At 42.4% G+C, this 26,199-nt stretch overlaps 1 protein-coding gene across 1 annotated transcript in view; it reads right to left on the reverse strand.

Annotated features, from left to right (window-relative positions):
- LOC111950806 (synapsin-3) overlaps nucleotides 1-21,353 on the reverse strand; it is a 123,337-nt gene extending 101,984 nt beyond the window's left edge. Inside the window, exons 1-3 of the mRNA XM_023968710.2 lie at nucleotides 21,265-21,353; nucleotides 10,058-10,484; nucleotides 627-684 (exon numbers count right to left, since the gene is read on the reverse strand). Of these exons, the coding sequence (XP_023824478.1) occupies nucleotides 627-684; nucleotides 10,058-10,449 (450 nt within the window). The 5' untranslated portion in view covers nucleotides 10,450-10,484; nucleotides 21,265-21,353. The remainder of the gene's footprint in view (nucleotides 1-626; nucleotides 685-10,057; nucleotides 10,485-21,264) is intronic.
- Between the last annotated feature and the right edge of the window lie 4,846 nt (nucleotides 21,354-26,199).

Below are 26,199 nucleotides of genomic sequence, written 5' to 3' on the forward strand. Positions count from 1 at the left end.
TATTTGTGCTACAGGGTTACGAACTGGTTACTACAGGGGAAAGTTGGTCTGACAAAACATTTGTAAAAGAGCTACCTGATGGGAGAATCAGAGAAACCATTAGGGATGTGTTAACACAGTGCAGATAGAAAATCGAACTACGGTCGTTGCTAGCTTCTGATTAAAATAAAAAAGCGTCGACTCAGAACTGTAAGGGACTGCTTCTGACACGAGTCCAGAAAACATTTAAATCCWCCCTGCATGTAATCCAATGCTGAGAAGACGAGTACATAAAAATAAAGTACATTCCATCAGGCAGCCAAGCACATACTGTACACACACAGAGCATGCCAACATGATAACAGGCTAACTGGGCCATGGGAGTAAAAAGTCTAATAAGTATGTAATACCTGCTGCTACCCAGCTGTTATCGCTCTCACATRCTATCCTAATGGTGCTTGAATAAAACAGCTTGGATTCCTAGTGGATGATGTGGTAAAAAAAAAGAAAAGAAAAAGWGATAGATGTGGGTCAAGTCAGTCACCCAGGAGTGGCATCAGCTGAGCTAACAAAACCCAATCCCTCATCTGAGCCATCTCCAGCCACATGGAGAAGTCATCAGTCCCTCCAGCTCTAACGCCACCAACCTGCTCCACCCGGATGTCGTACTCCCCGTTCAACTTCTTCCCTCGGAAATACTTGGCCCTGTGAGGAAAGAAAAATGGGAAAGAGACTAATGAGACAAGATCACAACTTTCAGAGCAACTTTCAGAGCTTATAAACTTTCACCACACAGTAGCCTAGGTGAGTTTCTAGACAGGAAAAKATTCTCTACAGGCTTGAAATGACCCGTGTAGAGACGACTAGAAAAATAACTTCTTTAGTATCACCTAAATTCTGTATAATTATAAAAAGGTYTCTGTTGTAGTGGCCACCTGTGTATACCACTACACTTCAGTTTATTTCCACCAACAGAGAAAAGTACGTAGTCACAACAGTATGCAGTCAACAACCTCAGAATAATCTGTTCATTTGATTGAGGAAGGCTGAAACGTCAAGTTTTCCAAAATAGCTTGAGACCATTGACATATTTGTTTCCATGATTACAGCATTATGTGGTCCTTGTGTCGTACCACACAAGCAAACTTTCCCAGACTAAAAACCAGCTGAGCATCATAATCAGTCAGAACATCATATCTCCCACTTATTAGGCTCCTCATCAAGAAACAGCGAGCGAGAGAGAGGGGAAAAGGGAGGCGGATCTCAAATCAAAAGTATATTACAGATATGACTCAATGCCCCTGAATAGGACTCAATGTCCCTGTACATAAACAGTAATGTCCTTTTTCTGTCTGAAAACCCATTTCCTGTTCCTAACCATGATATCCTTACAGGCCAGGCATCACTGGCATCGKCAAACACCATAGGCAGGAAACCTGATTACACTTTTAGACAGCCTTGAAACAAACACACAAGGAACAAACGAGGCAGAAACCGACGGGGATGTGTCGCTTTAAAAAGCGAAGGGGGTGGACATTCACATAAATCTGGACATTTCAGATATACTACCTCTCGTGCACACTTTTGGGCGTTAAGTGCTCTACGCTTATAGCTTGTGTCTTTGCCAACACTCTGTGGGTCCAGCCGGTGAACTCTCAACCCTAGCAGGCGTGGGACAGTTATCAATCTGTCAAGGGCTACATGCTATCTGTTGGTGTGTGTGTGTATGTGTGTGTGTGTGTGTGTGTGTGTGCTCTACATGCTGGAGGCTCCTGATCATTAGGGCACAGGCTGTTAAGGATTTAGAGTAACTGCCTTTAAACTTCTTTGGGATTGCACATTTTCTGTTCTCACACATTTTTGTCTTAGTCTTTTCAGTGACAGAAAAAACTAAAGTAATCCAAGCTTCTCGCATTCTTTCCCGTCTCTTCTTGCAACTTTCTACTAATCACTCCTTGCATGGCTGGCCCAAGAACAAAGGACATTTCATTTCCATAGTGGGGTGTAAAATTTTTAGTACAGGACACTGCACAAAAAAAAAAAAAAAAATTGAACCCCTGGGCCTCGATAGACCCCCTTCAAGCTAATGAGCAGTCATTATGGCTGCAACATTTTAACAGTGGAATTAATAAATGTTCTATGAAAAATCACTTCTTGGGAAACATATATATTTATTTTTTATTAGTTTGTTACTGTTGGACAGGTCTCAAACCTTTTCTAGCATGAGAGCTACTTTTAAATTATGAAACATATTTGGAGTAACTCAGATTAAATTTTTTTGTAGCTTTTATAAGCACTCTTTGTATTTTCCTGAATGATATTTTCCTTGGTTTGGGATTTTTTTCCTCAGATTTTCACTCCAAAAATAACAATTATTTCTTAGAGAATTTTAAGCATTCTTTCAATGCCTAAATTACAGAAGAAAAAATGTTAGGGTGGGGGAAAAAACAAACATTTAGATTTTTTTGATAACACCCTTTGATTGTGCATTTTATGAGATGTTTTTGTTGCTGTATATGTCATGACAGAGCTTGCAAAACAAATACCCATCCGATCKATACAAATAATCGTTATATAATCCTGCCAGGTAAATCTACTGCATCATTACCGCTAACTGGCTAAATGACAGACAAACACACACACCCTCCACACCACAGACACACAGGGCCAACATTGCTGGAAATTAATTGACAGTGTTACGTTTAGYTCAAATTGCCTTAAACTAACTAAGGATAATGTCAAAATGGATTTAATTGGACAGTAGCCAGGAGCTTAAGGTGTCTGATACTTGACAGTTTGCGGTAGAGTTCTCTTTCCCAGCYCAAATCAGACGGGGCCTGACCGCCCRGCCTTATACATGATAATAATAAAACGCTTAATTGTATTTAAAAAAGGCATGTGTGACTTGACTCCTATGCTGTGTAATGGTATGAATGATTGATTGTCGCAAASCAGCACGATGGCGCTGCTTTTTTCCAGAAATATTTGGCGAGCTMCTTATAGCTGGGCTAAGAGCTATTGGTAGCTTGCGATGAACCTGTTGGAGACCCCTGCTACTTACAAAAAAAAAGAAAAAAAAAAGAAACATTCAAGTGTTCAACGCATTTTATCCTTGGACTGCATTTGTTACAACTAGGAAACAGAAAGCATGTGTTGGAACTTGGTAACAGCTTCTTTCTATAACAAAATTACAATGAAATACCCCAACCACCAAGACGCTCAGTCAAATAATGAAAACATCAGTAGCCTAAACATGCGCCATGTGTGCTTGATAACTACTGAAAATCAGCACAAAAGCAATAATGGCATTATAAKTAATATAAGGCTCGATATGACAGCAGTCAAAAATAGTAAATTGTCAGCTCATTAGAGCATGTCCATGTCACATAAACAAGGAAAGCTGGTGAATGTGTTGCTAATGTTGTTTTTTGCTTGAGATGTAGGGCCCTGGTCTCTCAATGACATTTTGAGCTGATAAATAGCATTGTCGTCGGCTTGTTCAATCCAAACGGGGCCGTCCCTCCTCTCCCCCGTTTCACTTGGTGGTGGCACAGGCATCTATCTGTTCAGTGAGCACTGTTCTGGATTTTTTTGCGCTTAGGCCTCAAAGGTGTAGGTTCAGGCTGAGGCTTAGAATCAGCAGAATAATCAGAGATGTTGTGAGTCATTTCTTCCCCACCATCGGAGTCGTTTTTTCATTCAGATTTTGTAGCAAYGCTAATGCAGCATGTGCATCCATTCATCTTGGTCTTCTTGCCATTTGAAAAGTATGCATGCTCTCACTGTGTACTCCAAGTAGGCCAGAGTAGACAGCTTGGATTCGGTGTCCTGATATAGTGCACATACCATTTTGAGATTAGAATAGATCAAAACAAAAAAAATGCCGGTCCTGTTTGGTGATTACATAATTATCTTTCGCTTCCCCTCACCTCATTAACTCACCCATTCTCTACCTTTCTCCCCCATGATACTTTACTTCACGTTGTTATATCTGTTCAATTGGTTGTTTCGGTAGAGTTTAGGTTCAGTTTCAGGCAATTATCRGGTGATTATCAACTGGGCATGGCCCGTTCAACTATCRGGAGAAGGCTCGGAGCAGGCTCTGCTGTCAGAAGAAACTCTCACCGGAGAAAGCATCCGAGTGAGCTAAACAGCGCCTCTGTCTCTTACTATATGTAGCCTATGTATCTGATGCTGTCTGGATAAAAAGATTATGACATGCCATACTGTTTTTGTCCAGACAGCATCAGATACACATGAGAGGGGAGCTGTTGTTTCGCTCGCTCCGCTTATTTATAAAAAAAAAAAATCGGAGATTGATGCGTCTTTTGGTTAAGAAAAATACCTACAAAAMTAATAAAAGTAACAAATAATTAAAGAGCAGCAGTAAAATAACAATAGCGAGGCTATATACAGGGGGCACCGGTACAGAGTCAGAGTGCGGGGGCACCGGTTTGAATTCCCCCTATCCCTGCTYTCTATATGCTGCTTAAGATCACCGATCTTAAGGTTTTCCAGCTGTTGAGCTGTTGACTATAAGATCCATGGTTATCCTTCCCTGTCAGTTAGCGGTGGACCTTTGAAAAAGTCTGACTTGGATACAGTAAAGACCAATGCTCTGTCACCCAGGGCCACACTTACCTTCACCATGACGGTAATAGAGCATGAGCAATTAAGCAAGACCAGGAGGCTTGCATATGTGCTAAAAATGACATGTTGTCAAGCCAAGGCATTCATTGCACARCTTGTCACCACTTCAAATGATCAATTAAATGTACGGTCAGTTGGACTTTAAAAAGTTCTGAGGTGAGCAGCCCTTCCCATGGTTCGAAGAGTAAACACCCAGACAGGATTTGGCCCATGTTCTCTACAAACACTCACTCTTAGTCACAAACACATTGTAAAAACATCATGCAGAGGAATACAGAATCTTTACCATGACACTTTTCCCCTCATTGCATTAGTCTCCCATAGAGCCAAAGTGAGTAATGTATTTTGACAGATGAAATCTGGAATTTGTCCTTTCTTACAAGTGAAAACATGGGTTACGCTATMTGACAATAAGAACTCACAGCCAGATTTTTCCCACAGCCGTCACAATTACCCTCACTTTGACAGCAGATATGACATCAGTGATTGTACTGCATTTACCAAAGAGCGGTTGGATAGAGTAATCTAATATAGGATCATTCAAGAGCCGGTACATTGTTCAGATTCAAAACAACTAACTGACAGTTTCTTGGCTTGCAGAATGTCATGTGGCAGGGCATTCTTAGGAGGGTGTGGCATGACAGGGAGCCAATGGCAAGTACGATAAGGAGGGCAATATGGTGAGAGAGAGGGACGAGGCRGTAATCAAGAGAAAGGGAATCCTGGGAATGAGAGATTCCGAAAGACGGTGAGAGAAAAACAGGTGAAAACAGGAGTGAGAGATCGAGAGCTTGCGAAAGATAGAATGAGAAATGGAGAGAGAAAGAGGGAAAGGAAAGAGATGAGTGAGAAACAGAAAAAGTGATGAGGATGGTGATGTTGTGGGTGGTGAAAGCTGCTATGTGTGTGTGTGTGTGTGTGTGTGTGTGTGTGTGTGTGTGTGTGTGTGTGCACCACCATTGTGCCGCAGTCAGAGTTGGAGGCCAGGCCTGTCAGGGGAGCCCAGCGTTTCCACGGAGACCAGCAGCTTCTCCTCTGGTATGCTCTGGAGGAGATGTGGCCCCGAGGCAGAAGGCAATGATCGATGTACATGGGACACCCTCACCAACACTAACCCACAACTCAAAGACACTAATAGCTTGGATATACAGTACTGAGCTACTWGTTCTAATCCAACTGTCTGTGCAAACACCTCCCAAGAGGAGACATACATATTACAGTCATGTTCAGTCAGCTATGAGATTCTATTAAATATTAACAAAATTATAAAAKGTCAATTCAGGGCACTTAAAACTGTGGCAAAGCTACCACACATGTTGTAACACTGATTGRTATTTAATGTAAATCAAACCCATTTCAGAGAAGAGATCCTATCAGCCATCAATAAGCCATCTATCAGTGCATCATAAAAAAATACAACTAATTCTCATACTTGGCTAAGATATATATTTGGGTAATCATGGATCACTAAAGCTTTTAAAGTGTCAATGTCTGCATTACACCACATGATCCCAAGGCTTGGATATAGGTCAAATGGTGTTACAATAACTCACCTTAATACGGAATTAACCTGGTATTAAAGCACATCAAAACCAGATTAATGCACCGAGGTACCGACAGAGACAAAGCGAGAAAACATTGACCAATTTCACTAGTCCCATTTTGTCTACAAATGAAACCTGGGAGTTTGAAACCAAACAGAGCTACAGTTTGTTGCCTCCCATCAGACAAACATTGATCCTGAAWTTACAAACACCGCTCTTTTYTGGTTGCCTGGTGGGAATGGACGACGGTCATCATAGGGTTTTATTGTGGTTATTTATCGCATGGCCGTTCGCCTGCGGTCCGGGGCAACCTTCTCCAAGCTATCCGTTTGTGTTGTTCGTGTTAAAAGTTTTTGCTCCAGATAAAACACTTGTGTTGGCAACCGTAGCAACAATAAAAGTGYCGGGAGATAGGATCAATGTTGATTTATGGAGATGCAGTAAAAACACAAAGGCATCTGAGGACTATTGGAAAGCTTAGGCAGCCACAAAGTGAACTTTTCATGAACTACTGTACCTTTCAAATGGGAATCAGATTTAAAGCCCTAGATTTCACCTAAAACCATGATCTACTACCATACCTTAAGGGTTTTATGTAGCATCCATAGCAAGTGTCCTCCACTAAAATAAAGAGATGTAAACTTTCCTGTTGAATAAGACATCCATTTCATTTCAACCCCGTTTACCATCTGCACATCTACTGCTGCATATATTGGTGGTGGTGGACAGAATGGTGTTGACAATTCCACCTGACCCTGTTAAATTTAGTGTCTGCAAAATSACTAAATCAGAAACTAAATGTCGTGGTAATGGAGGCCCATTTAAACACTTCTGGAGCTTTAAGTTTCCCCTCCAACGCCAGCCAAGTACATGGAATAGAATGGAGACAGACGGTAGCAGGAGGGTTCATAGAGAACTGACATCTGTGGTAGCACTACACGGCCATCAACTCACCCACACGTTAAAACTGAAGAGAGAAAACTAGCATGCATAAATGTACRTTTGTTTCACTGTCTTAAACAAATAGTGAGGAGGGGGAAGAAGAGGCACAATGAGCCATACACGTTGCCAAAGCAGCAGCCAAATATTTCACATTGAAAGGCTTTCACGAGTTGCACTTCTCTCTCAGGGGTATTGCTCAATGGTTAACTGTTGAGCTGCTGCTATTCTCCACTCTAACGCCCCCTTTGATATAGTAGCTTGGTCCCAGATGTGTTTGCGCTGTCTTGCCAACTCAACCACATCTGGGAYCAGGCTATTGAAGTAGATTTAGATGCAATATGGTAAGGCAAGTCTATTGTACTGAATTACAGTGATTTAAAGAGATGATGATAAAAAGAGAAGAGCCTCAAGGGACAAATTACACCAAGTGTGTAGGTCTACATGAAAATRGGCCATGCTGCTACTACAAAGCTCAATCTGATGGTACACTGCTCACTCGATACTGAGTAAACAAGTTAATCCCCATGTGTTCGAAATGGAACGATTACAAAAGAATAAGACCATTATGTGCCACTTGAACAGATCTGTATTGTGGTGGCAGATCATGTGTGTTCACAGGTAGTATTGAATGGTTAGAGGTAACCCAGGAAGCAATGCTCAGCACGGGTACATATTCTCTCAGAGTTTTCCAATAGGTTATCAGCTAGCGCCATCTGCTGTTCATAATGCAGTGTTACTCCACACAGAGATGCAGGGAATGTGGAGAAACACATCAGCATCCAGTAGGTTGTGATCTGGCGGCAGGTGGACTACAGTGCCTCAGTGTGGTCAAAAATGAAACACCTTAGTTTTCATATCGTAATATGCCAATGCTGTTTATATCGTAACAATATGCATAAAAATACTTCAAGAACGATATTTATTACAGCCTTTTACCAGCCATTTCCACACGTCGCCAAAAGATAAAGAGAAGACCGCATGGTTGATACCATACACACAAACATAATGGTATGCTTAGTAAAGGATTCACTCAATTTCTCACTGACAGCTGAGCATTTGTACCGGAATACATGCACTTAGTATGTTCACTTATAGACCTAAGCTTAAAATGGACATGGTGCCTGGGCAAACGGATATGAACACAAAGGCCCACTACACTGCACAAACAAGGGACGTCTGCTATACTGTGTATAATAAGGTCAAGGCCAAGTTTAATGGAGACGCTTAATCACAATTCTTTTGATATTGTATCCAGTATGTTTGTTTTTGTTTTTATGTTTGGCCCATGTCTGCACAGARGACCTATGAAACATTCATACTATTATACCATTAACAAACGCATTTCTCTTCTCCTTTAGTCTGGTTGCGACTCAAAAGCTCTATAATACATCCTCAGTAACATGAGTCAGTCATCACATCTCCTACAAATAATTACACAGTGGGCAAAATATATATTTTTTTTAAACACTGCTGAGTTGTCATAGGCAGAGTGTACTGTATAAAAAGCTGCAGTGAGCTCCTTAGAGAACAGAGTGATTGACTCAGCCGAGAGAATCTACAGTAGATACTGAGGGGCTTCTTCTGCACGGCTTAATTACAGCTACGCGATAAGATGAAAGGGAATGAGACATTTTGGGATCCCAGATGGGCTTTAAAAAGGAGTAGATTTAAGAAGGAGAAGATTTAAGTCCTGCACACTGACAGCATAGTCTGCTGGGACATAACTTAGTAATAATTCCGAGACCAGTCAGGCCTCTCTGTAGAACCTTAATGGAGAGCTGAGGGCAGCGGCCAAGTTCAGAGGGAGAGATATTCTAGTCAGACTTAACCCATAAGAGTGTAAGCCTGCGGAGGATGGTTCTACTAACCTATATGGAATYGTTTTAAGAAGGTCATTTTGCTATTTGATTTGGAATTTTAAGATCCCTTGAAGTATCCTCCAAAAATATTTGATGAAAAATATTTTTGGGGGCCTTACTGCTATTAGCCAATACAAACGCATTAAACAACAGATTCACTACATGGAACAGATGTTTCCCTCCCCCCCMAAAAAATWATGGAAGTTTGTTCTGAGGTGTCCTATATCTGTGAGATATATGAAAGATCAGGAAACATATTTGTAAAACATTTTTTTACACGTATTTACCCTCTCCATATATACTCCTACACATTTTCTTCAACTGATTCCGGGGGACCTTCAGACAAGTCTTARAAGGCCTGTGGGCGTCCTAGAGCAAAACAACCTGCWTGTACATGTTCGTGAGAGTCTCACCTTTCCACCCRTTTCATATTAGTGTGTAGCCCAAACTGTTTGGAAGCTACAGACAGAAGTTGGCAGCTGGGTTGTACCGACTTCCGTCCCAAAACACTTGTGGGGGTCATAGAGCAAAATAATAATAGTTTGTAGGTCAAACAGTTCGGATGCTACAGACGATTTTATGAGAAAACAGATTTTTAGGATGTCTCATGGATTGAGAAACTGTCACCTTTCAACACAGATACGGAAGTACGACATCGGCGGATGCGGTGGATTTAGACGCATCAAAACAGATATTTCTAGCTTAAACTTTATGGGGATGTTTTTAATTGGGCTAATTTGATTTCCGCAGGGGCGCGGYCATCGACTCTAGGGGTTTAAATAGACCGCCAATGCAATGCATGATTGTTACTAGCATCTAACTGGTGCCATATCAGCTGTTCCCTTTCTGAACTGGTTTAGTTTTATTAGTATGACTAATGCTGCATACAAGAATAGACTTTAGCTATTTGATGGTAAATTCCATGTGCTGTCCAAGTGGGCAGAGGGTATGTGAAACACTGTTTAAGCACAGTGCTTTTCATGCCAATTCAAATAGGTTGTGATATCAAGTAATACTTGCAATGTAGCCTAGGCTTGTGTAATATACTGATTTAGTGGTCACTTTCATGGGAGAGAAACATACCAGTCTGTGTGCAGGTCGTCGATGACCAATAGAATCTTGGGCTTCCGAATGACAGGTTTGGCGGGCGCTGCTGCGGCAGCTTCTGCCACCGCCGCTGAAGCCTTGGCTGCTGCTGCGGCGTTCTGTGCCAACTGGGCGGTCTTCACCACACTGGAGAAGGAGGTGAGGAAACCCCCGGGGGTCGGGGCCGGGGACGACCCTAAGGCCGAGCCGGAGGCCGGGACCTGTGGTGGCAGGCTGGGGGGCGTTCGCCTCTCTGTGGCTGGGGAGGCGGGATTGGAGGTGGAAGAGGGCGGGGTGGGGCGAGGCCCACTCTGCAGGTCCATCATGTAGCCGTTGGGGAGGTTGGCCACGAAGCTGCTGTCGGACAGACGCCTGCGTAGGTAGTTCATGGTAACTGGCGGGTCGGTCGTTCAGGCCAGCTGGACTAGGGTAGACAGTGGGATCAGAGAGAGACAGAGGAAGGAAGAGATTATTATTGTTACAAATTCATAATAATTAACAATAATTTGTTTTCCCTCTGGCACAATACAACAAACTCTATATGCTACTGTAAATGTAAAAAACAAGGTTTCCCATATTAATTGCATTCGGAACAGAAGGAGTATGGAGCAGAAGGCAGCATCACTGACGTCAGCTTAGCTCTCATAGGAACACACTGTTCTATAAAAACGCAGCCAGCCAGCCACCAATCATTGATGAAGAACGAAAGTAGGAGTGCKCAACCCTGTTGGAACCACARTGACAGCCTCAGACACATACATGAGCTACTGCCTTAGGTAGGTGGGGGATTCACATTCACAAACCTAGTCAAACACACCGAATGTATTTTGAATCTGAACAATGGCTTTGCATATTGAACAGAGATACTACTAATAGGCTCATGTTAAGGGGGGATTCTAGGTGGGATGGACTTGAGGGCCTTTATACAAGCCTACTTAGAGTCCCCCAATCACCTCATGCATTTTAAATCTAACCATCGACTAYCTGCATATTAAACAGTTGGTACAGTACTAGGATAGGGAGTAGCCTCATGTCAGGAAGGATGCAGKGAGGGGGGATGCACAATTCAAACCTGTTGTCTAAGGAGACTGTAGTTGCCTTAATACATTTTTGATTCTAACAATCTGCGTTGCATACAGAGAGGAGGTAGTGAGATACTGGGCTTGATCCAGAAGAACGTCACTCAGATCAGCTGCACTTACTAAGAGAATGATGTAGAGGTGTGCTGATTAGAGTGAGCTTGAGTTATGACACTTTGAATAAGCGCCTCATGAATATACACTGCTCAAAAAAATAGAGGGAACACTTAAACAACACAATGTAACTCCAAGTCAATCACACTTCTGTGAAATCAAACTGTCCACTTAGGAAGCAACACTGATTGACAATAAATTTCACATGCTGTTGTGCAAATGGGATAGACAAAAGGTGGAAATTTATAGGCAATTAGCAAGACATCCCCAAAAAAGGAGTGGTTCTGCAGGTGGTGACCACAGACCACTTCTCAGTTCCTATGCTTCCTGGCTGATGTTTTGGTCACTTTTGAATGCTGGCGGTGCTTTCACTCTAGTGGTAGCATGAGACGGTGTCTACAACCCACACAAGTGGCTCAGGTAGTGCAGCTCATCCAGGATGGCACATCAATGCGAGCTGTGGCAAGAAGGTTTGCTGTGTCTGTCAGCGTAGTGTCCAGAGCATGGAGGCGCTACCAGGAGACAGGCCAGTACATCAGGAGACGTGGAGGAGGCCGTAGGAGGGCAACAACCCAGCAGCAGGACCGCTACCTCCGCCTTTGTGCAAGAAGGAGCAGGAGGAGCACTGCCAGAGCCCTGCAAAATGACCTCAAGCAGGCCACAAATGTGCATGTGTCTGCTCAAACGGTCAGAAACAGACTCCATGAGGGTGGTATGAGGGCCCGACGTCCACAGGTGGGGGTTGTGCTTACAGCCCAACACCGTGCAGGACGTTTGGCATTTGCCAGAGAACACCAAGATTGGCAAATTCGCCACTGTCGCCCTGTGCTCTTCACAGATGAAAGCAGGTTTACACTGAGCACATGTGACAGACATGACAGTTTGGAGACGCCGTGGAGAACGTTGCTGCCTGCAACGTTGCTGCCTGCAACATCCTCCAGCATGACCGGTTTGGCGGTGGGTCAGGCATTTCTTTGGGGGGGCCGCACAGCCCTCCATGGGCTCGCCAGAGGTAGCCTGACTGCCATTAGGTACCGAGATGAGATCCTCAGACCCCTTGTGAGACCATATGCTGGTGCAGTTGGCCCTGGGTTCCTCCTAATGCAAGACAATGCTAGACCTCATGTGGCTGGAGTGTGTCAGCAGTTCCTGCAAGAGGAAGGCATTGATGCTATGGACTGGCCCGCCCGTTCCCCAGCCCTGAATCCAATTGATCACATCTGGGACATCATGTCTCGCTCCATCCACCAACGCCACGTTGCACCACAGACTGTCCAGGAGTTGGCGGATGCTTTAGTCCAGGTCTGGGAGGAGATCCCTCAGGAGACCATCCGCCACCTCATCAGGAGCATGCCCAGGCGTTGTAGGGAGGTCATACAGGCACGTGGAGGCCACACACACTACTGAGCCTCATTTTGACTTGTTTTAAGGACATTACATCAAAGTTGGATCAGCCTGTAGTGTGGTTTTCCACTTTAATTTTGAGTGTGACTCCAAATCCAGACCTCCATGGGTTGATAAATTTGATTTCMATTGATAATTTGTGTGATTTTGTTGTCAGCACATTCAACTATGTAAAGAAAAAAGTAYTTAATAAGAATAGTTCATTCATTCAGATCTAGGATGTGTTATTTTAGTGTTCCCTTTATTTTTTTGAGCAGTGTATATTCATCTATAGTCAAAGGAGGGGGCTGTATGGGGGAGATAAGGCGTGTTATGGCGTGGGTTTGCGGACTGTCAGACGCTGATTGATACAGAATTGGATTGTGTGGGTGAAAAAGAGGAGCGAGGAAAGGATATGACAAGGCACTGTGTGAAATCAAACCATTCAATTTTATAAAAGGCACTAGCTCAGACCACAGACAGCCTACCGGACTGCATAGCACTCCCAGGGGCATAAAATACATTAAACAATAACATATGAAATGTTCAATGGCAACTTGCCTGCACACAACATGTAGAATATGTTGCTATAGCTGCTGTAGCAGAATACTGCAGAGAACATGCYCCTCAAAAGGACATATGTTTGTTCATTTTTCAAACCGTGTCAAAGAACATGTTTAGCTCGGCATTAATGCCATTGACTTTGCAGGGACTTAAAGGAAAAGGAAAAGATTGAATACAATTAATACTGAAGCAAATAGAGGCATTGAAAGGTAACACAGATTACTCAGGGAGCTGTCCACTCTCTGTGGTGCTGAAACGGTTAGAGCCCATCCTTAGAGATCCATCAATCGCCACTAAAGGTAGGGGGAAATCCCCATCTTTACACCACTACTGGTGCATTCCCCCACTTTCTCACCATCCTTAAACCAGCCTTAAAGCAACTTTCCTCTCATCCCTCTGCACATACAGTATCTGATGCTATTAAAGCCTTAGGGACCAACCMTTTCTCTCTTTAAAGACAGACCGTTTCAACAAGCCCTTGCAGAAGTGAGGCTTATAAAACCCCCCAGGGCCCCAACTGATCACCTCTCTCATAGCCTTCTCTATAAACGACAGATGGTGCAGTACCAGTCTAGGCTCTAAGGCAGGCAGCAATGGTTTGCTAGGGAAGGCAGTAGTCTCTCTTCTGTAATTAATGGATACAGCAGGATAATGCTAGACTAAGGCAATGTTAAAGACCGCTGGGGCGGGGGGGGGCGGGGTGATGTGATGCATGGTGACGATAATAGGGTTGCTGCACCAGGGTGAGGCGATGGGCAGACCAAGAGGACCACAGGCCATGGGTAAAGGGGTTACCTGGGGTGGATTAGAAGCTCTGTGATCTTTTGAGTGAGTATCATAGAAGAATGATGTGTAGCACTGCTGAAGAGGAATGGTGCCCTCATACCCTCTGCACAAGGTAAAGGTGATTATCATGAAGACTCACAGAAATAGCCCTGAGGTGTTCTGGCAGAGTTCGTATGTGAAGGGTAGTGGATATGAAATGGCTAACTGAACCTAGAAAAGTACATCTTGCTTTCAAGTGGGTGGTAGAGAATATTTTCCATATTAAAAGCACATGCAGTGAGCAGAGGGAGCTTGAGCGTCTCCCTTCCGTGCATTTAGCATGTTAGCGGCATTACAGAGCTTGCATTATTCATGGCGGTCAATGTGTCGGAGATCAGGGATATGGAGCGTTATATATTGGGTCATTACTTAAATGAGGGGAAATCACGATGGTGGGTAGGAGTACAGCTGACTGGGACTTGAAAGACCCTAAGCACTGTGGAGGATAACAGTTGAATGGGAATTGCATTGCCTGTAACAATATATGTGAAAAATACCATTAATAACGAATTAACAGCAGCACATCTAAAAGCAATCTAAAAAGCAAGAGCATAACGATACAATGGGGTTTGAGCCTCCCTCTAACAATTCAGCTTTATATTAATAGCTCATCCAACTTTAAATTACACATGCGCACACTCATACCCGACCCGTACKTAGCACACGTTTCTGGTCCCCTAGTACTTAGTGAGATAACTGGCACAGCAGTCGCTTAGCAACCCGTTCCTTTTTTATGACTAGTCTAAAAGAAACTTGGCACGGGATCAGATGAGTGTGATGACATACAGTAGTTGTGAGTGATCACGATACGTCAACCACATGGCATGCTATAGGGTTACCAACAAAGAGTYAGCTCTGTTTTATTCTCACTAGTGCCATCTTCACCGAATACCTTTACCACCTTATCATTACTCATCATGAATATAAGGAAACACAGGACAGTGCATTCCGGAAAGTATTCAGAACCCTTGACTTTTCACATTTTGTTACGTTACAGCCTTATTCTAAAATTGATTAAATAAAAAATGTTCCTCAACCTACACACAAAACCCCATAATGACAAAGCAAAAACAGGATCCAATAATTTTTTGCAAATTTATACCTAAAAAAAACCCCACCTTATTTACATATGTATTCAGACCCTTTGTTAATAAGAGACTTGAAATTGAGCTCAGGTGCATCCTGTTTCCATTGATCATCCTTGAGATGTTTCTACAACTTGGAGTCCACTTGTGGTAAATTCTATTGATTGGACATGATTTGGAAAGGCACACACACACCTGTTTATATAAAGGTCCCACAGTTGACAGYGCACGTCAGAGCAAAAACCAAGCCATGTGGTTGAAGGAATTGTCCGTAGAGCTCCGAGACAGGATTGTGTCGAGGCACAGATCTGGGGATGGGTACCAAAACATTTATGCAGCTTTGAAAGTTTGGAACCACCAAGAACAATTTAATCCATTTTAGAATAAGGCTGTCAACGTAACAAAATGTGGAAAAAGTCAAGGGGTCTGAATACTTTCCGAATGCACTGGACTTTTGTTTTGATACCGACATTTGAATGAACAATTAGAGCATCTTAATTAAAAGCCTTAAAACAAATGTATTACATGGACTGGGATTACTATGTGTTTAAAATGTAACTGGCGTTAAGACTGCACTTACACAGGTAGCCCAATTATTGGCAAAAGAGCTGATCTGATTGGCCAAAACACCAATTAGTGGAAAAGATACGAATTGGGCWGCCTGTGTGAACGCAGTCTTAAACGTAAATCATTGTCCACACAGTAGGGGTGTGAACATTTAAACGTTTGAAGGAAACTGGGATCGTTAATGTGAAGCAAAAATTCCTTACTGAAAAACAATATTTATTTTTACAAAAGACATGCAGAGAAAGTCAAGCGATGGAAGCTAAAKCCTGTATGGCAATACTTTGAGAAGTTAAATGAGAAGAGAGTGAAATGTAAACTTTGAGGTGGAATTGAGGTACAGTAATGGAAGTACAGGTGCAATGCTTAACAATCTGAAAGGGACCCAAACCGTTGCAGGCAGCACAGCTGCGAGGGCTGTGCTTTGGCAAAGTGGGTGGGGTTATATCCTGCCTGTTTGGCCCTGTCCGGGGGTATCATCGGATGTGGCCACAGTGTCTCCTGACCCCTCCTGTCTCAGCCTCCAGTATTTATGCTGCAGTAGTTTATGTGTCGGGGGGCTAGGGTCAGGCTGTTATATCTGGAGTATTTCTCCTATCTTACCCGGTGCCCTGTGTGAATTTAAGTATGCTCTCTCTCGCGGAGGACCTGAGCCCTAGGACCATGCCTCAGGACTACCTGGCATGATGACTCCTTGCTGTCTCCAGTCCACCTGGCCGTGCTGCTGCTCCAGTTTCAACTGTTCTGCCTGCGGCTATGGAACCCTGACCTGTTCACCGGATGCTATTTTCAACTCTTAATGATCGGCTATGAAAGCCAACTGAAAATTATTCATGATTATTATTTGACCATGCTAAGCTGGTCATGAACATTTGAACATCCTGGCCATGCTCTGTTATAATCTCCACCCGGCACAGGCAGAAGAGGACTGGCCACCCCTCATAGCCTGGTTCCTCTCTAGGTTTCTTCCTAGGTTCTGGCCTTTCTAGGGAGTTTTTCCTAGCCACCGTGCTTCTACACCTGCATTGCTTGCTGTTTGGGGTTTTAGGCTGGGTTTCTGTACAGCACTTTGATATATCAGCTGATGTAAGAAGGGCCATCTAARTAAATTTGATTTGAGCTGCATTGTGAATTCATGTGGAATTTTATTAATTTCTTAACGTTGAAAAGGAAAACCAAAAAAAAGGCAGTTTAAAAGTTAAGAAAATGTTTACATTCGTCACATCCCTAGTCCACAGATGCTGACACRCGATAGTCCGGCGTCCCATTGTGACCTACAGTAACTACATGCCTGAGACCACCATACAAAATTCCTWACTAATGCAGCGCCATGTACTCAACTTGAATGTGTTGACAGTTGGAGAAATTGCTTGAGTAGTGCTCAGAATTTGAAAAGTATGAAAGCCAACGGTCCAATATTCTAATAACCTGCTGTCCGTATGTGTACAAGTTTTGACTATGATAGATGCTTTCGTCCTTGATGGTAATGGATAAAGTCATTAATAGCACAAAATTCCCTGCTCAATTTCTGAAGGTCTTATGCATGAGGTGTTTTACACAGCATGTTTGGGCCGGGCTGGGCCTTTCTCTGCATGCAGCCTTGGCTTGGCAGCCATGAGGCACAAGCTCTACAAGCCATGAGGGTCACTACCACTGAGAAGCATTGAGGGAGTATGATTTAGTGCACCGGGCTATGGCCCATGACGTAAACGTGCAAAAGCAGTGAGGGAGGAGCGCCCTTCACAAATTGAACACTAATCTACACCGCTCGGTCATGTCGTCAACATGGCAGCATGATGCATCATTCAGAAGCATACATCTCACTGGGAAGGCTGACAAAGCGTTTTTTTTTTTTTTTAATCTAAAGACACCAATTTTGCATGTGGAAACACAGATAAGAGTCATGACACCTATTATCGCAGATTTTTCTGAATGGCTTCTGTAGTTAGAAACAGATAAGACACGCATTCCTGCAACATTATTTTGTTTAAAGGCAATTTGAACTCAAATTGATTGCACCCAAAATTATCCATTTCAATTTATAGGATTCATATAATATTCATTAAATATAACATTCAACATCCAATTCGGGCTAAACCACTTCAGTCATTGTTAAGGAATCCAAATAAATGGTCAAAAGCCACCCACGGACCATCCAAATGGCCAGTATACAGTATCAGTTTTCTATGTTTGACAAGTAGTATTTAGCTGCGGCTTGGAGTATTGTTTACTCATACTATGTAATGTATTCTCACTGAATTTAGTGATGTTTTTTTCCCCTGCTCAGAGAAATGATCCMTGAAAGTTGCTTGCATTTCCCCCTCACAAATGAGTGTGAAGGTACCAGGTTATACCCACTAGGTGCCACTGTTCTTTCGGTTACTGCCACATCCTTTATCAATTTTCCTGGTGTCTTGTGTTTGTTAAATTGACCCTTTGCAACTTTGGGTAGAAAGCCAATAGCTWTAGCTCATGATGAAAATGAATGGGGTGGTCATCTTTACAAYTCAAGCCAGTCCTCCATGAAAGCAATTCAAACACACACAAACTGTCATTCGCTTCAGCTTAATCTGTTTCTGTTCTTCAGGTTTCTTTTCCAGGTGTTCGCTCTCAAATCATTCGTTTTTTTGGGGGTGTTCTAAGTCCACAACAATCCTTAAAACCATCAGGAAACCCATTTTCAAGTCTGGGAAAAATGTAAGACATTTTTCTTTTTGGGTGTAGTTACCCTTTAAAGCAAGTATGCACCAGCAATAGACAGTTGTTTGGATAGCAATGTTTTTGTAGAGCTCAAACACACAAGTGCATTCCTGTGCCATTTCAGAAAGTTGCATGAAAATATGAAATCACTGATGAATGTTGTTCATGTCTTATGATTAACTTGGTCAAATGAATACATTTTTTAATAAGTCCAATACATGGTTTTATAATTGTTGAATTCCGCTATAATTTTAATGATTCCATTCGCCGCTACTCAGATTTTATAGGGCCCTATGTATAGTGTTAAGCAATGGTAWTGGTTTGGGTTTAATAATAAGTGTCACTAATCAAACAGATATTCTCAAATTTTAATTAAAAAACATTTGACTTGTATGTAATGGTTTATAATTGTATTAATTTATTAGGATTGTCGAAACATTGGAGTCACTTGCCCATTTCTCCATCACATTTTTGGGCTTGTAGGAAAAGTCTTCATATGAGAACTGCACCATAAGGACAGCCCTCTTAGACAGCTGCCATTTGCTGGACCATTGGGAAACAGTTGGGTTAAAGCAATAGGTTGCTAAGAGGACAAACTGAATTGGTTTCATGGAGGACTGGCTTGACTTGTGAGGATGACCACACTATTTTCATCATGAGCAAAAGCTATTGGTTTTCTACCCAAATTKTCATTTAAAAAAAGTTTGATCCATTTAATAAACTCAAGAAAACTAACAAAATTGATTAAAGGGTGTAGCAGTAACAGCAGCATCTAGTTGGCAAAACCTAGTACCTTCACACTAATTTATAGAGGAAAATGCAAGCGACTTTAAYGGCTAATTTCTCTGAACAGGAGAAAATCTCATCACCAAATTCAGTGAGAATACATTACATAGTATGAATAGACAATACTCCAAGCCACAGCGTGGGTACTATATTTATTGAATATTATATGAATCCTATAAATGTAAATAGACAATTTTGGTACAATCAATTAGCTTAATTTGTCAGAGTTCAAATAATCTTTTAACAAAACAATGTCTTCTCTTATCTGTTTCTAACCACAGAAACAATTTCAGAACCATCTGAGATGGTGGGTGTCGAAATCCTCTTGTGCTTTTTGAGGTAGAACCACATTTCTCGTTACTACACGTGCTTAACCTAMATCACTTCACCATCAGTCAAAACTGGGCACCGGGCTCACGCCCGGGAGGAAGMCCGCTTCCAAAACGAATGCAATCAACACTAACCCGATTCACCCAGGGTAGGCCCGGGGCATTAATCAAATCCCCTCATTGTATCATCATCTCTCAGCCACCTAGAGAACACAGAGGGTGGTGACCTTAGATGGCCTATCAGCCTGCCACTACAGTGCCAGGGCTACACAACTATAGGCACAAACCACTTAACCAATCCATCATAAGCAACCAGTCCTGCAGTTAGGAGGCAGAAGAGGATACTTAAATATACCTAAATGCACATCAACAGTTTTCTCCTTGACTAAAGGATTTTCCATTCGTTTTTCATGGACTGCGATGTATTTGTTGTGTGTGTGTGTATAAAATACAGCTGAGGCATAGAAATGGATGACGTCTTTAAAAGCTTAATATTCCCTGCTCAATGTCTTTGTCTTATCCATGAGGTGTTCACACAGCGTGTTTGGKGCTGGGATGGGCTGGACTGTGCCTTTCCCTGCATGCAGCCTTGGCCTGGTAGCAGTGAATGAGGCAGTGGCTCAAGATGGTCAATCAGAGGCATGGCATCATCACCTCTCAGCCACAGAAAGACATAACAGGTGTCAACCTCAGATCGCCTCTCACTGCAGATGGCCCGTCAGCGGGCAAGTACACAACAGGCATCAGCATTTCTATATTTACTGCAAAAACTGCTAAATTGAGCAAATATCCAGATCTACAGCAGATCTACAGCTTTTCATTAGACTGAACACTCAGAACACTCGCAGCTATCTCAAGGAGAAGCTATTTAATATTGAATGCTGTTTAGTCACCAGATTATGGCTTCCTGTTAAGATCGTCAAGAATCCCACAGTACCGACTGTCTGTGGTACATAGCCAATTCTGTCAATTGAACATTTTGGATTCTCAGACGGACTAAAGAATCAAGGGGAAACACTGGCAGAGAGGATCCAGGCTACAGCTCACTAGCTATCTACTCAGTCACAGTCTGACGGCACATGCACAACGTAGAGTTAAAATCAGCAATGACAGCATCTCTAGACATGGATAGGATTCTATAGATAAAATATATGTATGTTCATACAGCCTTCAGTAGCTTAATAGACATATTACATGATGATAAAGACTAGTTTCCTTCCAACTTGAACGAAAAAGAAAACAGGAACCWTGACATTTTCAACAAGTGCGTTCACTCGCTCGGGCATAAAATAGCATTATTTCAGTATAGTTTGTTGATCATATCATTTCGGTATACATAATTGTATAAAACATGCCAAATGTTGATGCAGAGGTTTGGGATTCACTAAATACAAAGAAAATCTGATTGATAAGMCTAATTAGGAGCGCAGGTGCGTGTAACAATGTCCTAGCTGCATGCGGGAATTCCCTTTTCACCCCAAACCAATCAATAAATCACAAGATATTCATGAACAGRTCATTGCCGCACACCGTTACCGACTACCCCGTACCCCGTGTACTGTAGCAAGCAAACAGCCCTGACTGCAACGCGCTAATTAGCCTGCGCAAATAAATATAACCAGCGGCTGAAATACGCTAACGTGCTCGAAGTAACCGTTTCGTTTGTAAGGTGAATGATTATTTTCAGCTGAGAGCGGTGGACCGAGAATAAAAATACATGCACATAGACACCACATTGAACTACGGACAGCATCAATATTTCTGTAATGTTTTACCTTGGTATCTGGTAACACAAAGTGTTTGGATGATGCTCCCCTTGCGCTCGTGTCACAATCCTCACCAGCTCGCGCTTCAGAATCCACCAGTCTCCTTTGTATCCCACAATGCATGCTGGGAGCTGCAAAATGCATCCATTCCTGAGATCCCCTGGTTACCTCATTGGTCAATTAATTTGTGGTATTTAATAGCATCCCTCATAATTTGTTTGACTTGTGGAATATAAATATTTTATATTTCAAGGATGTGGCAGCATTGAATTTTCAGTTCAGACAAATGCAATGCTGAGAGACAGGAGAGACTCCAGACAGGTGTTTTATGGCTACTGATTTCCAGGGAAGCCCTCTTTCCTTGAAAACACACACACACACACACACACACACACACCACAGAAAAAAACACAGAAAATATTTATATTAATTTGGAATCATATATCTTGTGTAGGCTTAATAAATATTTGAATTTCAGACAGAAGTAATCATTTCTGTTATGTATATTCTTGGGACACCGATGTTTTTTTAGCCTATCCAGAGTCAGACCACAATCTCTTTATGGCAAATATTAATTCAATTACCTTTGCAAAATGATGCCCTCCACAATTGTAACATACTTGTTTACTGTCTCAATGCTCCCTATCCCATACACTCTTAGACAAAAAGGGTTCCAAAAGGCTTCTGCAGCTGTCCCCATAGGATAACCTTTTTTTGGTTCCATGTAGAACCCTCTGTGAAAAGGGTTATACATGGAACCCAAAAGGGTTCTACCTGGAACCAAAATGGTTCTACCTGGAACCAAAAGGGTTTTTCAAAGGGTTCTCCTATGGGGACAGCCGAAGAACCCTTTTTGATTCTAGATAGCACCTTTTTTTCTAAGCGTGTAGGGCCAGAAAACCTGTCACACAAGACTACACTTCACCACTACTTTCAATGATCATTCCGGGATTGAATGAGTCAAAGCTATAGCTCTCAAACTTAATGCCCTTGCTTAGTGCTGTGTAATAACTAATAATGACGCAAATTCCTGATTTTTATTATAAACATTTACATCTTTTATTTGTATTGGGCAACGCCTCTTTTAGTAGGCTATATGAAAAGACGTTGCCTCATATTGGAAACTTTCCAGGGTGACTGGATTGGAAACTTTTAATTAATTAAAACAATGCTGACTGAATTAACTAWAGCCTAAATCTTTGATTGTTTATATGCTAATTCGAATTTAGTGAGCAGTTCCTTGCTCATCCTTCCAGGGAAAAACACAGTACATTCACAGATGCTGACTCCCATTGATTCCCTTAGTAAAGATATCATTGTCCCTATAAGCAGMCTAATTAATTTCAGGCATAATACAAATATCAATTGCTTGTTGGGTTGATAACAGAGGCATTAGAATGTAACTATAAAACATTCAAAGAGTTCCAATGTCAATTGCATTTGAGCTTCATAGCAAGTCAGTGGTTTGAAACGTTTCAAGATCACAGTATTAGTATGATGCAAGATGCAGTGTGACTTACTCCCTTTATCAAAGTCATGCAGTATTTTTTTTTTAACGGCTTGAATTCGAGGGTTGTCATTTCATTGTGAGCGAGCTTTCAGAAGTTCAGTGACAACAAGAACAAACACTAAATTGATTCTGAATTTTTCAAATGCAACAACTATTTGATTTTATACCCAGCCTGCAACRTTGGAACGTCTGCCAAAGTTCAGCTTTAGATTTCAAAGCGCTTTTGACACCCAGCCCACTTATAATTTTTTTGTTGTTGTTGCGTCCACTGAAATTTACCACATCAATCAATAGTAGACCACTGCCAGAGGAGACTCTTTAATGAGCTTATTAGTTTAAATTATTCACTGCAGAGGGAAACCACGCTTTTTGCTCYTTTATTTGGATATGATATTTAGGAGTCTCTCTATATCCAGTAATTGATAGTCAAATGTTTTAGCACCTTGTACATTCCAGTATTGAGTCAAATTGTGTATGATGGCTGGCTCTGATGGAGAAAATAAGGTGTGTTGCACAGTGTCCAATGATTTGAATCAACAATGCCATTCCATGTTTAAATCAGCAGACACCTACCCATGTCATGAGAAATCACAGCGGATCCTCGTAGGAAAGAGTCATCCATTCCATAGCCATTAATCCTAAAGAAACCTGGCAGACTTCCAAGCCCTCTCCAACTTTCCTCTGCAACAACCTGCCTTGTCTTGGAGCAGACTGGGTTACTGTGAAGCACTTTGTGACAAATTTTTTTTCAAAAGTGCTAATTAAATCAAATGTTTATTTGATTGATTGATTTCTCTCTCTCTCCCTTTCTCCCTCTAACTTGCTCTCCCTACCTCTCTCTCTCTCCCTCTCTCTCTCTCTTCTCCCTCTAACTGCTTCTCCCTTACCTCTCGCTCTCTCCCTTTCTCCCTCTAACTTGCTCTCCCTACCTCTCTCTTCTCCCTTTCTTCCCTCTAACTTGCTCTTCCCTACCTCTCTCTCTCTCCCTCTCTCTCCCTTTCTCCCTCTAACTTGCTCTCCCTACCTCTCTCTCTCTCTCTCTCTTCCCGTCTCCCTCTAACTTGCTCTCCCTACCTCTCTCTCTCCCTCTCTCCCTTTCTCCCTCTAACTTGCTCTCCCTACCTCTCTCTCTTCCCTCTCTCTCCTTTCTCCCTCTAACTTACTCTTCCCTACCTCTCTCTTCTCCTCCCTTTCTCCCTCTAACTTGCTCTCCCTACCCCTCTCTCTCTCTCTCCCGCCTCTCCTCATCTCTCGGTCCCTCTCTCTCTCCTCTCTGCAGCCCTTCTATGGTCTGGCGGCTGCTCTAAAATGGTTCCTCACCATCTTCCTGCTGTAAGTGTATCAGAGAGATCAGAGCAGCGTCATCAGCAGTACAATGACTCGGCACAAAGTAAGGTAAACACATCTCAGACCCCAGTGGGAATGGGCCARGGAGAGAGAGGAAGGAGTCATATTTAATTAATATCTCATATCAATTCAGGAAAACCACACTCTACCACACTTGCAGACACATGCTGATATTGAGAAGTGCCCCGTGGCCAGCTACATGGGAACCACATCATTCTCCTATCCGCCCGGCAGCTGTAGCCGTCTCCAGGCCCAGTGGCTGCTAATCAAATGGTCCAAACAGGAAGGTGATGTTAGGGCCGGTTAAGGTCAATGGCTGTTTACTGTCRTACGATGGATGGGCTGACCAGCCTGCAAGGCACAGCTGTGTTTTCTACAGGATAGCTCTATTTAGCTGTTCTGCAAGTGGATGATGAGGTTAGGCATGGTATAAGGTTTTCGGAGTGTCATCCATGCAAGCTGATGAAAGAAATATGTGTCTAGAACGAGGCATTGCACTGCAGTATGACTTTTGTGATGTATTAAAATTATATAATTGTACAAGCATTCACATCACACAGTCAAACCAYTGTACCATAAATACTGTACACAGGGGAAGGGACCGGCTGGACCACTTTCTAAAGCAATTTATCTCACAGATATGCTGGAGTGGGGTTAATATGTGAGGGAAAACAGTGATGCCTGACTGATTTGCAGCACTAAATGGAAAGAGCTCATTTYAGAGGGAGGGAAGGCCGCCATATTGATTGCTTTCTGCCAAATCTCATTTGATGAAGAGGTCCAGGCGGGAAACACTGCTGGTGCCATTTGTATCCCATTTGCTCAGAGCAAGTCTGAGTCACTGGGTGGAGATACAGTGTGATGGTGACAGAGGAGGAAACCCTCCGGAGAGGAAGGAGGGATTCATGGGAGGATGAGAGAGATGTTCATTATGCTCAACAGGATCAGCCTGAGGAAAGAACTGTTCAGAATCACTGATCTACAAATCACCTTGCATCAATATTGTGAGAGAGAGAGCGAGAGAGAGAGAGAGAGAGAGGTGGGCAGAGACACTGAGGGTGTAAGAGAAAAGGCAGGAGAAAGACAAGCAGAACTCTAACTGCCCAAATTGATTAGAAGGTAGGCTGTTTTAGAGTATGTTTTCAAATTAAATGGATTGTCTAGTTAAGCCTACAATGACAGTGAATGAGTAAGGTTGTTTCAGTTRGCAGAGTGAACAGCATGTTATWACAGTTAAAAGTGATGGAAGTACATTTGCCTGTAATTGAATTGGACTCCATAATGGAAAACTAAGCTGAAATTGTGTATGTGCTGATACTCCCTAGAGATGATGAAAATGCAGCAAAAAGAGGGTACCGTTTTTTCAGATTGCCACTAGGGGAAAGCAAACACCAAATACTGTACATTTCAAAAGTATCTAATTTTAGGTAGAGGTGAACTAGGCAATGCTAAAAATTTAAGATGCAGTTATTACTTTATATTGAMAAGTTAAATTACAACAATAGGTTGATGGGTACAAATTGTATCATACAATTGAATAGGCTCTCGTATGCTTTGGTCCAGACACATTTTAATATCTTTACAGACACGATTATAAAAAATATTTCCATAGAATCTAAAATCATGAAATCTATGYGCAGTCTTATGGTTAAAACATGTATTACTTGTGATAATAGCTTATATGGCTTAGAGACCCGTTTCATAYAGAAACAGGTTTTTTATGGAATACTTGGTTCTTAGTGGTAAAATACTGCTTTTGGTCTTTGGAGTCTCCTGAGTGATTGTCATATTATCTCTTTGACACTAAAGAAGACATCGTCATAATCTCTGGTATGACATCCGGGCAGGCATTGCCAGGGATGCTGTTGGCATGGTTACCCTAAGAACAGGTGCTGTAGACCATTACTTTCTGGCTGATGTCATTGAGCAGCTGGCGTGCTGTTTTCTCCAGCCCGGCCAGCTGAACTGTCTTGGCCTCCAGAGTACGCTGGTTGGCCGCATACGACCTCTCCAACTCTGGAAACACACAGTGATGTCATTAGAGAGTAGGTGTGTGTGTGTGTGTGTGTGTGTGTGTGTGTGTGTGT

The sequence above is a fragment of the Salvelinus sp. IW2-2015 genome, linkage group LG3 (genome assembly GCF_002910315.2).
Source record: "Salvelinus sp. IW2-2015 linkage group LG3, ASM291031v2, whole genome shotgun sequence".
Classification (NCBI taxonomy): domain Eukaryota; kingdom Metazoa; phylum Chordata; class Actinopteri; order Salmoniformes; family Salmonidae; genus Salvelinus; species Salvelinus sp. IW2-2015.